The sequence below is a fragment of the Arachis hypogaea genome, chromosome 3, assembly GCF_003086295.3.
Source record: "Arachis hypogaea cultivar Tifrunner chromosome 3, arahy.Tifrunner.gnm2.J5K5, whole genome shotgun sequence".
NCBI lineage: Eukaryota > Viridiplantae > Streptophyta > Magnoliopsida > Fabales > Fabaceae > Arachis > Arachis hypogaea.
In genome coordinates this window covers 19,572,054-19,585,520 of record NC_092038.1, presented here as the reverse complement: position 1 = coordinate 19,585,520, position 13,467 = coordinate 19,572,054, and the positions used below count along the sequence as shown (strand labels likewise).

Below are 13,467 nucleotides of genomic sequence, written 5' to 3'. Positions count from 1 at the left end.
TAACTTGTTTAAAAAGTAAAAAATGCTTACTTCAAATGTATATATGTCAATATTAATCTAAATGTTAATGTTAATATTTATATTTGATTCAAGATGGATTACTCATCTGAGATGTTAATTTATATATCTGTTGGAATTGTTTGGATGCTGTTTTATTCCAGGTTCTCAGTGATTGCAATCACTGTATTTACCAATACATTACGAACTCCAAAAGAACACAGTGAACCAAAATTAATACACTTGACAAACCGAAAGTTGGAAACACACTGAACTCCTGAACCCTAAACCCTAAACTTTAAACCCTGAACCCTAAACCCTAAACCCTAAACACTAAACCCAGAACCCTGAACACTGAACCCTAAACCCATAAACCCTAAACCCTATAAAACCCTAAAACCCTAACCACTAAACCCTGAACCCTAAACCCCTAAACTCTAAACTCTAAACCTTGAACCCTGAACTCCTAAACCCCTAAAATCCTAACTCCTAAAACCCTAAACCCTGAACTCTGAACCCTGAACCCCTAAACCCTAAACCCCTAACCCTGAACCCTGAATACAGTGAACCTAAATTAATACATTGGGTGAACCAAAAGTTGGAAACACACTAAACCACTAAACCCTGAACCCTAAACCCTAAACTTTAAATCCTGAACCCTGAACCACTAAATCCTAAACCTTAAACACTAAACCTAGAACCCTGAATATTGAATCCTGAACCCATAAATCTTAAACCCCTAAAACCCTAAAACCCTAATCCTAAATCCTAAACTCTAAACCATGAACCCTGAACCCCTAAACTCCTAAAACTTTAAACCCTAACCCCTAAAACTCTGAACCCTGAAACTCTGAACCATGAACCTTTAACCCTGAAGTCCTGAACCCTGAACACTGAACCCTAAACCCCTAAAATCCTAAATCCAAAACCCTAAACCCTAAAAATCCATCCAAGAAAGAGTTTTAAAACTACACCAATGTAAGTTAAAAATAATTATGTTACTCCACCATAACTTTGGAAATTGTCCAAAGACCAACGTCCTTCATTATATGTACGTAAATTCTGGCAGGACAATTTAACCCAGCTAAAGGGTTTGTCTTCAAAGTTGGAGATATCTTGGATTTCCACCTCCCCTCTCTAGTGCATACAATTAGTTGATTCTTAATCTTGTCTCCATCCCGAGTCATGTTCCTTATTTTCGTAGAAAAACCGGCAAGTTTGGAATAATATTTGTAGAACTTTCCAGCTTCTTCTAGTGTCTTAAAATCATTCCCACATTTGAGATAAATTTTTCATCCACAACACAGCTGGTCTGCACGGTGAACCAGAATCTTAAATACAATGAACCGAAATCTTAATTACAGTTAAACAATTATATAGTGCTTAGGGAACAAAATAGAATATATTCGTCTAATTTTTTTAGACTCATTTTCGCATATCGAACCGAACACATGGACATGGTTAAACAACTCTATAGTACTTACTGAAACGAAAAGTTACTCACAATGAACGAAACCATTATACATATTATCAATTTAATTCAATTCAATTTAGATACATATCACCTCAGTCCATTCAATTCAATTCAAATAAAATTAGCAATTACATTCCATTGAATTCGATTCAAAATTCAATAATCCAAACCTCATCAAATTGATGCGTTTCGGAAGAATTATCCAAATCGCACTCATTCAACTGATTTAAAGTTGATTCATTCATTGTTTCAATTCAGAAGTGCAGATCGACAAAGAAAACGAAGAAGAAGAAGAACGACGAAGCTAATTATGTTGAAGTCAATCCAGATCCTTAATGCAGAGAAGAAAAGCGCGAACAGAGGAAAAGAACGAATTTAATTAGGTTGAAGAAGAAGAAGAAGAAGAAGAAGAAGAAAGAAAACGTAAGAATAGAACAAGGTTTAGGTTGAGAAAGGTTTACGTTGAGAAAGGTTAATCACGCAAAAGGAAAGTTAGGTTATATACGTTATATGAGGTGCGTGCAAAACAAATGAATATAAAACGCGTATAATGGAAGGTACTTGAATCCATGTAATTTTTTCATGAATGTAGAATTTTTCCATTAGTAAATAATGATCTAGATGTTAGTTATTGTTGTATATATTTTATGTATGCATTCCTAACATCTTTATTATAAGATATTTTTAATACAAATATGCTTGTTTTTTTTTTTTCTCTCCCACACACAAATATGAGTAAATATTTTAATTGATATACCTTGGTTATTATGTCTAGATTTAATAGATCTTTTTGAATGTGTTTTAAACTTTAAAGTTTATTTGACGATTGAGATGTTATTAATGAAGCTTAAATGGGGTCAATAAAAATACATAATAATTCGAGGTCTTTCTATATATATTGTAAAGATAAGTATACATTTTGTTAGTTTAGGTTAGATAAAAATAATTTTATACGTATCTTGTCCTCATTAAAAGACAAAATAATTATATATATATTTCATTTTTGTTATAGACTAAATATGTTTAAAAATAATCATAGTATCTTATCTTGTCTTTAGATCAGATACTTGTTCATTCTTTTTTACTTATTTCTTATTCTTCAAAGACTAGATACATTTGTAAAAAAATTGTCGACGGACAGGATGAATAATAATAACGTGTAAAAACGTGATGCGTGTCCATCTCTATAATTTTAATATTTATTTTTTAAAAATCTGTTCGCAGACTACCTGGGAACAATAATAACTCCAATACAAAAAATATTCTGCAAGTCAACTTTATTGCCAAGCTGTTACGTCCTTGTTACACGTGTCATAGAATAATCTATGTCAGTTTCCAAATCTGAAAACTGAAAGAAACTTTCTAAACAGAAATGAACTTTGAGAGATCAGAAAGTCGCTTTTGGTGTGAGCTATCAAATTCTGAACTCTTTCCTATTCACCTACCTGCTGTGACTCCATTGGAGAAAATCTTCAACTACTCAACAAACTAAGATGAAGATGGGTTCCTTCTTCATGAGGACCTCCAATGCTCTCAAAGGCTACTCTTCATCCTCCAAGCTGCTTCTTCTCTGCACTCTCAGCATCAGGTCCCTTTCTCTTTGACCCTTCAATACTGTTTCTTTCTTTCTTTCTTCTGCTTTTGATGAAATTAATGTTGGAGTATTGCAAAGAAATGGGGAATCTTGGACTAGTGAACACATGATAATTGGCATAGTAGGGGTGCTTATTTATCAATCATCATAATCTGCAGATAAACAAATTTTTATTACTTCAAGTTAGGAAGATAGAACCAATCTGAGATCTTGAGAATCATAGGAAAAAAAAATTACTCCATGTGTGTTCAGGCTACTGGCCCTGTTGACCAAGTGTTGACTTTTTTACCTTCACTCTTGTGCCATGGGTGTCCTCCTACACATGTAAGAAATAATTATTGTAGGTGAGAGTGGGATGAATACTATGTGAAATTTGCAAATAAGAGGATCTATTTCACAGAATTGGATCTTCCACTATGAGTGTGACATGGTATGGTACTTATTTTACAATATTGTGAATGTATGTGTAGTAGCATTTAGAGGGTCATTTCTGTGGATGAATCCATCAATGTATTTCATTATTCTTTTTATGCATATGTGATGTGTTCAATAGTTTCATTGAGTGTGATTGAGTCTATATGCTTTTGGAAACTGCAGTGGTGGAGGTGTAGTGGCATACTCAGAATCACGATCAGAAACCGAACATCCTATTATTGATGCTCATGTAGCCCCCAAAAAGAAAGTAGTGGTTCTTGGAACAGGATGGGCTGGTACCAGTTTCCTTAAGGATCTGGATGCCTCACGATACGATGTTCAGGTTGTTTCGCCTCGGAACTACTTTGCGTTCACTCCCTTGTTACCCAGTGTCACTTGTGGAACAGTTGAAGCTCGAAGCATCGTAGAGCCAGTTCGGACCTTAATAAAAAAGGTGGAGGAAACAAAACCATAGCTCTAAGAGTTACTACTGATATGTTAGATTGTCATGTGTCTTGACATTGTCTTCTAATGATATGAAGAGTATGTTGAGTAGTTAATCGATGACTAGTGTGGTTTTTCTTTTTTCTTCTTTTATAATTGTCTTTCTTTTTTCATATTGTAGAATAAAGGTGAAATAAAATATTGGGAGGCAGAGTGTGTCAAGATTGATGCTGCAAACAGAAAGGTCTTTTGTAAAGACAATATCAACAACTTAGTGGGAAGGGGCGAATTTTCGTTGGACTACGACTTCTTGGTTTTAGCAGTAGGATCACAAGTAAATACTTTTAACACCCCTGGAGTGAAAGAGAACTGCCACTTTCTGAAGGTAAATATATTTTCTTATGCAACATCTGATCATTTATGGTTCGAAAAAGTTCTGATTGTTGATTCAAATATTCAGTAAAACTTTGAACTTGTTGATGACAAAATGTTATTATCTGAGTTCTTTTGTTTTTCTTAATCTGTCTCTGACTAATCCAAAGTGTGTATATATATATATAGGATATCGAGGATGCTAAGAGGATCAGGCTGTCTATCACAGATTGCTTTGAGAAGGCTGTTCTTCCTAGTCTATCTGAAGAAGATCGAAGGTCGAATCTTCATTTTGTAGTTGTTGGTGGGGGTCCAACTGGAGTAGAATTTGCTGCAGAGCTCCATGATTATGTCCAAGAAGATTTGACGAACTTGTATCCAGCCGTTAAGGATTCAGTGAAGATAACATTGATTCAATCAGGAGATCACATCCTGAATACGTAAGAAAATCATAAAATTGAAACACTTTATCTTCCTCAAATCACATTTTTTTTAGGTATTCTTTATCTTATTAGTTGTGCTGTTATATATTACATCCCAAAATCACTTTTTTTTTGTTTATTTCTAACATGGCATACAAAAATAGTGGAATAACTTTTGAGTGTTTGTTTTGGTATTATGATTGGTATTTAGCCTCTGCTTCATTATCAGGCATCATAAATCACTTGGGTTATCAACCAATTAAACCTTTAAATAAGTGCTTTTGATTCAAAAAGGACGAGTATGATGAATTGGTGATATATTCCTTGTAACTTTTCTACATCTCGGTAACTGACACATGAATCGCGTAGCCCATCCGTTTTCTAATTATAACATGTAGTTGGTCCTCTTTAGCTTTGATGGAAGATTGTATTTACTATTTGTTTGAAACTTATAACTCAAGCAACAACATAAGCCTTCTATCATTTGATGCATTCTGCCAACATTAATAATTTTCTTAAGTTTCTGGTATTACTTACCTCATAAAGCATGTATTTTCCAAGACTCATCAAAGTGTGATCTTTGATCCTGTAGGTTTGATAAAAGAATAAGTACATTTGCTGAGCAGAAGTTTTCAAGAGACGGTATAGAGGTTCAAACAGGATGTCGTGTCATCAGTGTTAGCGACAAGGAAATTACAATGAAGGTGAAATCAACAGGAGAGATTTGCTCTGTGCCGCACGGATTGATTGTCTGGTCCACTGGCATTTCAACTATTCCAGTTATAAGGGACTTTATGGAACAAGTTGGTCAGGTGCTTCTCCATTCCATGATTTTCTAAAACACAGCCCTTCTTTTCTTCTTCAAATCATAATCAACTGTTATTCGGGTAACCTGTATAAACTAGACTTGCTCTATTGCAGGGTAAAAGACGTGTACTAGCAATCGACGAATGGTTGCGAGTAAAAGGATGTGAAAATGTGTATGCTGTTGGTGATTGTTGTACAATAGATCAACGAAAGATCATGGTATCGTTTTGATCCCAAGTGTTTTTTTGAATATTAAGCTTATATTGTCAATTGTAATTTTCCTTCAAATTAATACACATTTGACCAACTTATCATACAGTTTTACCTTTCAACTTTTGGATGAGAAAGGAGGAAAATACAAGACCTTCTTTAGACAAATATAAATCGCAGTTGAGTTTATCTATGTCATAGTTAACTCATTGCCTTTGTTTTTAGGACGATATCTCGGCCATATTTGCGGCTGCAGACAAAAATAACTCCGGTACCTTAACCATTGAAGAATTCCAAGATGTGATGGATGACATCTTATTAAGATATCCACAAGTTGAACTTTTTATGAAGAAAAAGCATCTTCTTGATTTCACCTCTCTGTGGTTAGATTCACAAGGGAATGAAAGAAAAGAGATAGACATAGAAGGGTTTAAGCAGGCTCTTTCTCATGCGGATTCACAGATGAAGAGTCTTCCAGCTACTGCACAGGTTTGCATTATGTCACCACACCAGTAACCAATTGCTTGTTATCAAAGATTCCTGGAGTTTTTAAAGGTTTGGTTTGGTTTGGTTTGTTTAGGTTGCTGCCCAACAAGGTACCTATCTAGCTAGATGCTTTAATCGCATGGATCAATGTGAAGAGAATCCTGAAGGTCCTCGGCGATTTAGAGGAACCGGACGTCATAAGTTCCTTCCCTTCCGGTACACCTTATATTCTGTTGTATTATGGTTTTGTTGGAAACAGTGCAAAACAAATGCATAAGTTTGCAAAAATTCATATATAAATGTCTATTTTATTTGTGCTAATCTAACATGCAACCTGGTTAGATATGTAATTTCGTGATGGAATACGAAGATTGCACTAACCAAAAAAGTAAGGCACCGCACAAAATAGTTATGAACTCATGATTCAAAATTGATAACCAAGTGGGTGAATAAAGATATATAGATTAGCATTTTGCTCACTTAAGATATTTATGCCATTTCCTTGCTTTAAACTCAACTAATCAGTGAGATGTTGGTGGATTGTTGTCACAAAGGTATAAGCATTTTGGGCAATTCGCACCGCTGGGCGGCGAGCAAGCAGCCGCAGAGCTTCCCGGGGACTGGGTTTCCATGGGTCACAGCACTCAATGGCTCTGGTATTCTGTATATGCAAGGTAATCTTCAAGTACAACCATGCTACATTACATGTACACAAAATATCGGCTACCAACTCAATCATGCTATGTATTAACTAGTTTTATTTGAACAACATACAGCAAGCAAGTAAGCTGGCGCACAAGGGTATTGGTCATATCTGATTGGACTAGAAGATTCATTTTTGGAAGAGACTCAAGTCGTGTTTAGTGGGATTAACAAATTCAAGGCTGAATAAATTTGTGGCAGTGTCTCTGTTCATTCTTATACATGTATAGTATGGTAATTTTGGAGGCACAATTATTAGTAACATTTTGAGAACTGTCATAATCTTTTGTATGAAAATTGCTTCTTCAGCTTCCACTTAATTTGTCACAATTGGTAGACTATGTTCGGAAATGTCACTCTCACCTGCGATATGAGTTCGATATGGAACTTCACTCAAATGGTAGCCTATATTGAAATTATTATTATTATTATCTAACTTTAATATCAAGCATATTATGATAATTTTAGTCTCTCTAGTTTTTTAAATTGAAAAAAAGTTAAGGTAGACTAAAATTAGGATGGAGAAAAATAAAATATTGGCCAAAAGTGTATATTTTCTCGAGTCCAATATTCCAATAGAACTGGATATTCACACTTTTTATGAACATTGAGTCAATTTATTCTCCTTTATTATTAGGTGGGTATCTGATTTAAATTAACTAAAATTCTCATCCTATCCATGATAGGAAAAAGTGAATACAAAACTAACATTTATGTCAAAGATAGACTATAGTCTATAGTATCACAATTTCGTTTGTTGCATGATTTATTAAATGAATGATCCGTGAATTAAGCCTACAAAGTGTAGTGTTTTCTTGAAACATGAAGAACCCGATTCAATAGATTACTGTTCCACTTCTGTTTTTTTTTTCTTAATTATTATTATTTCAAACGTGATCCAATCCAAGTCCTCATATATTGGAGATCTGTATCTCTTACAATAGGCAAATGTCCTAATTATGTTACATTAAAATAGGCAAGTGTATGTCTTAATTAATCCTTTCAACTTGACAATGTAACCGAACAAAATGCATCATACACTACGTGGCATTAACACTTTCAATTTGACCAGGTTCCCCAGTATTTAAAACTGTACCTCAAAAATCTGTTACTAGTTTTTGGTTGCACTCATTTGCAAGGAATGAAAATATAGAAGCACAACAAACACAAAGGCACAAAAGAAGAGAAATTAATCAAGGGATTCAGAATGCGTTGGTCATCCTTCTATCACACAGCATCAAGGGTTTTTAATGAGTATCCCAGCTGGTCCAAGTCTGCTATTGTATGCACTGTTATCAGGTCCTCACACCTTCTTAATTCTCTACTTTTGTTTCTTTCTGTACTCTTTTCCTTTTCTATCTCATGCTTCTTCTTTTTCTCTCTCTTTTTTTGAATGTTTAGTAGCCATAGTATTGTATATTTGTATCTGAACAAATTAAATATGCCGAATACAAAAATGCATGAAGCGAAAAGTGATTGTTAACAGATAAATAAATAAACGAAGACTACTCCTTATTGTTTTTTTGGTGACTTGACTACTCCTTATTTGATTTAGAATTCAATGCTTTTTTGGTTCAAATAATTAGAAATTTGTTTTCTTTAAACATCTCGAGTTATTTGTGATGACAAATCCAAATGTAACAAAACTTCAAAAAACACAAATTTTGTATGCCTTAAAAGATCAAAACACCACAATGGATCAACTCTAGCAATTAATGATCATTTCTTATTTGTTGTGATGATTATATTATTTTGTTTTGGGGGTTTGCAGTAGTGGAGGCCTAGTGGCATATGGTGAAGCGGTACAAAGTGAGAATGTGAAAGAAGCCCCAAAAAAGAAAGTGGTGATTCTTGGAACTGGTTGGGCAGGAACCAGTTTTCTTAAGAGCATCAGAAGTTCATCTTATGATATCCATGTTGTTTCACCTCGTAACTATTTTGCATTCACCCCTTTGTTGCCAAGTGTCACTTGTGGCACTGTCGAAGCACGCAGCATTGTTGAACCCATTCGCAACATCTCAAGAAAGGTACTCTATTTGGGTACGTTTTATTGGGGCGTCAAAATTGATAAACGATCGCATCCTTCTTGAAATATAAATACATATTAAACAACATATAAATATAAATATAAATATATAGATACACTTAATATTTTTGTATTTTCAAACGTGCATGTTCGACTTTTGTTGCTTCATGGTAAAGTAAAAATAGCATGATTAAAGTGAAAATAGTGATCGAATATGGACTCATGAGATAAATAGTGATTAATACACACCTTTAATTTGCAACAGAGTGGTGTAAATATTGAATTCAGTGAAGCTGAATGCTATAAGATCGACCCGAAGAACAAGAAAGTTTACTGCCGTGCTGATCCAGAGAAAAAGATGGGTGGGATTGAAGATTTTTCCCTTGATTATGATTACCTTGTAATAGCCATGGGAGCACGTTCTAATACCTTCAACACACCTGGAGTTCAGGAACATGCTTACTTCTTGAAGGTATGGTAATCATGTACATAAGGTTTTATAGTTAGAGTAATGTGTTAAAGTAGTAGTGTTTGAATGTATGTGAAGGAAGTGGATGATGCTCTAAGAATCCGGCAAAAGGTGGTTGATCTTTTTGAGAAAGCAAGCATTCCATCCATATCTGATGAAGAGAAGAAGAAGCTTCTGAGTTTTGTGATTGTTGGAGGAGGCCCAACTGGGGTAGAGTTTGCTGCAGAACTTCATGACTTTGTTCATGAGGATCTTTCTAAACTCTATCCTTCTCTACAACGTTATGTCAATATCACTTTGCTGGAGGCCGGAGATCATATCTTAAACATGTAACATTTTCTTTCTTTTCCTATTTCTTACATTGTTTTGTTCCAATCACATCTAGTTTCTTTACTTAATGCAGGTTTGACAAGAGAATCACAGAATTTGCTGAAACAAAGTTCAAAAGGGATGGCATAGATGTGAAGTTAGGATCTATGGTTATCAAAGTAAGTGAGAGAGAAATCTCGGCCAAAGACAGAGTAAGCGGTCAAGTTGCTTCCATACCTCATGGAATGGTAGTTTGGTCCACCGGCGTCGGTCCTCGACCAGAAATAATTGAATTTATGAAACAAGTTGGCCAGGTTTGTCGCTTCCTATTCATAGAGTTAATATTTTTAAACCAAGAAAAAAGTGTTGGTTATTTAATTGTTTTTGTTGGTTGGAACTGTTTGTGTTATAGAGTAATAGACGTGCATTAGCCACTGATGAATGGCTAAGGGTGGAGGGATATGACAACATCTATGCTTTAGGTGATTGTGCTACTATAAATCAGAGGAAAGTTATGGTATGTGCATCCTATGCATTAAGCTGAGAAGGATCACAAAATGAAAATATATATATATATATATATTTGTAATTTATTATTATTATTCCAAGCTGAGATAGTTGAATTGAACAGGAAGATATATCATTGATATTCAGCAAGGCAGACAAGAAGAACAGCGGGAAGTTGGATCTGAAAGAGTTTCAAGGCGTTGTGGACGACATCATAGAGAGGTACCCTCAGGTGGAGATTTATTTAAAGAAGAACCAAATGAAAGATATTGCTACCTTGCTCAAGTTTTCTCAAGAGAGCTCAGTTACTGTTGACATTGAATCCTTCAAATCTGCACTTTCCAATGTTGATACTCAAATGAAAAATCTCCCTCCAACTGCTCAGGTAAATTCTACTCGCTTCCCTTATAAATCAAAAGAGGTTCTATGTAAGAATTAAGATACAAGGTTTTGAAAACCCAATGCTCCTCAATTTCAAACTAACAGAATTAGAAATTTAAAAATTTAATCAAATTTTAATTGAAACTGATTTGTTTATAATAAAATAATATATTTATATATAAAATATATAAGATAAAGTATATTTTTTATTTTTAATATTTAGTTTCATTTAATTTTATTTCTAATATTTTAATTTTTATCACAATTATTTTTGGACGTTAATTTGATGTAAACTTTTAAGGAAAAAATTAAAAACTTTTAAAGATGTTTTGACATAAATAAAAAATATTAGTGATAAAAGTAGATGAATCAAAAACTTGAAAAAAAATTAAATGAAATTAAACTTTAAGGATATTTTTAAAAAATCATTAACATTCGGAACAAAAATATATACTTTATCTAAATATATATTTTTTAAAAAATAAATTTTTATTTATTATTTTAAATTGACTAACTACTAAAAATTGCATCAGTTCAATCGATTAATTTTTTTAAAAAATTTTAACTAATTCATTATTAAATAATCTTTGTCTTAAATTAAAGAGTAATGCTACACATTTAAGTTTTTTTTATGAATTAATCACAACCAAATAAAATAATAAAACTTAGAATAATATTAGTCATAATTAATTTTTGTTATATTAGAACAACTTAATTTGATTTAATTAACAAAAAGACTTAACTGTGTAATATTATTCTAAATTAAATCAAAGAATAATATCTGATATTCAGTTAACTGAATCGAACCAAGCAATTCAATCTTATTCTCGTAACTATATGCCCTTTCATTTTTGCTAATGATTGATATAGTTCCCAGAAAATATATACTAGTATTTAAAGGTGGTGTTACTTACAAATTTGAAGAAATTATAGGTAGCTGCTCAACAAGGAGCGTATCTTGCAGATTGTTTCAACCGTATGGAGATATGCGAGCGGTATCCGGAAGGTCCTCTTAGATTCAGGGGAACCGGACGCCATCGCTTTCATCCCTTCAGGTACCAATTCAAGATGCTTCAATTCGCCCTTTCATTTACTTAATCAAACCACATAATGACATCAACAACTTCATCAATCTTCAAGGTACAAGCATTTTGGACAGTTCGCTCCTCTAGGAGGAGAACAAACTGCAGCTCAACTTCCGGGAGATTGGATTTCAATTGGCCATAGCACTCAATGGTTGTGGTATTCTATATATGCTAGGTAATTCATTTTAAATCATTTTCTTCATATTTTTATTTTTACTATTTTTTATTTTTAGAATTTGATAAAAGATAATAAAAATGATAAAATTTTATTTTTTTCAAATGAAGTAGTGTATATCAAATGACAAGTAAAAGAAATGAAGTAGTGTATATGGTTTAATCCTCTAACTGTTCCCGAAACATATATATGCAGCAAACTAGTGAGTTGGAGAACAAGAGCATTGGTGGTATCTGATTGGGGAAGAAGATTCGTATTTGGGAGGGACTCAAGTCGAATCTGAGATCATCACATATTCACATCTAATCCAAACCATGCATGTAGATTTATTGGCACAACAGAGCAATAGAAGGAACTCGAAAAAAAAACCAACACGGTGTTTAATTATTTTTCTCATTCAGAAGTAGTTTCTTATTATATAGTATGTACTAGTACTTTGATCGGTAACCTTTTTCCTTTTTCGGTCTTGATTTATTTAATTTTTTCTCAGTTTTACTCTTATACGATACAAGCTATTACCATATACAAACAACAACAACAACAAAGCCTTATCCCATTAAGTGGGTCGGCTACATGAATCAAACGACGTCATTGTGCTCTGTCATGTATCATGTCTACAAAGAGACCGTTTACATGTAGATCTCGTTTGACCACCTCATGGATAGTCTTCTTAGGTCTTCCTCTGCCTTTCGCCCTTTGTCCATCTTCCATCTCATCCACTCTCCTGACTGGATGTTCTATCGGTCTTCTTCTCACATGTCCAAACCACCTGAGACGCAATTCAACCATCTTTTCCACAATGGGTGCTACTCCAACTCTCTCCCTTATATCTTCATTCCTTATTTTATCCAATCGCGTATGACCACTCATCCATCTCAACATCTTCATCTCTGCCACACTCAGCTTACCTTTAGCCGCCCAACACTCCGTACCATACAGCATAGCCGGTCTTATAGCGGTGCGATAGAATTTACCTTTAAGTTTTAAAGGCACTTTTTTGTCGCATATAAAACCAGATGCACTCCGCCATTTTGACCAACCTGCTTGGATCCTATGATTTACATCCTGTTCAATCTCTCCATTATCCTGTATGATGCACCCAAGATACTTAAAACTTTTAACTTTTTCTAAGATGTTTTCTCCAATCTTCACCTCTATATTGGGGTTTTCCCTTCTCAGACTGAACTTACATTCCATATATTCCGTCTTGCTACGGCTTATGCGCAGACCATACACTTCTAAAGCTTCTCTCCATAACTCCAACTTCTTATTTAGGTCTTCCCTTGACTCTCCCATAAGGACGATATCATCGGCAAAAAGCATGCACCATGGCACAGGCTCTTGGATGTGCTCTATGAGTACTTCCAAGACTAATGTGAAAAGGTATGGGCTTAAGGATGATCCCTGGTGTAATCCTATACCAATAGGGAATTCTTCCGTCACACCACCTTGAGTCTTCACACTAGTTGTGGCCCCATCATACATGTCTTTAATTGCCCAAATATATGCGATCCTTACTCTCCTCTTTTCTAAAACCTTCCATAAGACCTCTCTTGGTACCCTATCATACGCTTTTTCCAAATCAATAAACAC

At 34.2% G+C, this 13,467-nt stretch overlaps 2 protein-coding genes across 2 annotated transcripts; both read left to right on the top strand.

Annotated features, from left to right (window-relative positions):
• Positions 1–2,823: 2,823 nt before the first annotated feature.
• LOC112789740 (external alternative NAD(P)H-ubiquinone oxidoreductase B1, mitochondrial) lies at positions 2,824–7,380 on the top strand. Its single transcript, XM_025831777.3, has 10 exons — positions 2,824–3,059; positions 3,663–3,933; positions 4,105–4,308; positions 4,485–4,735; positions 5,310–5,529; positions 5,639–5,743; positions 5,960–6,223; positions 6,315–6,436; positions 6,775–6,894; positions 6,997–7,380. Exons 1-10 carry the CDS (start codon positions 2,965–2,967, stop codon positions 7,082–7,084), a joined length of 1,740 nt encoding a protein of 579 aa, XP_025687562.1. The 5' UTR covers positions 2,824–2,964; the 3' UTR covers positions 7,085–7,380.
• Positions 7,381–8,058: 678 nt separating this feature from the next.
• LOC112789739 (external alternative NAD(P)H-ubiquinone oxidoreductase B3, mitochondrial-like) lies at positions 8,059–12,353 on the top strand. Its single transcript, XM_029297379.2, has 10 exons — positions 8,059–8,221; positions 8,679–8,949; positions 9,214–9,420; positions 9,496–9,746; positions 9,821–10,040; positions 10,139–10,243; positions 10,358–10,618; positions 11,548–11,669; positions 11,755–11,874; positions 12,070–12,353. Exons 1-10 carry the CDS (start codon positions 8,130–8,132, stop codon positions 12,155–12,157), a joined length of 1,737 nt encoding a protein of 578 aa, XP_029153212.1. The 5' UTR covers positions 8,059–8,129; the 3' UTR covers positions 12,158–12,353.
• Positions 12,354–13,467: the final 1,114 nt, after the last annotated feature.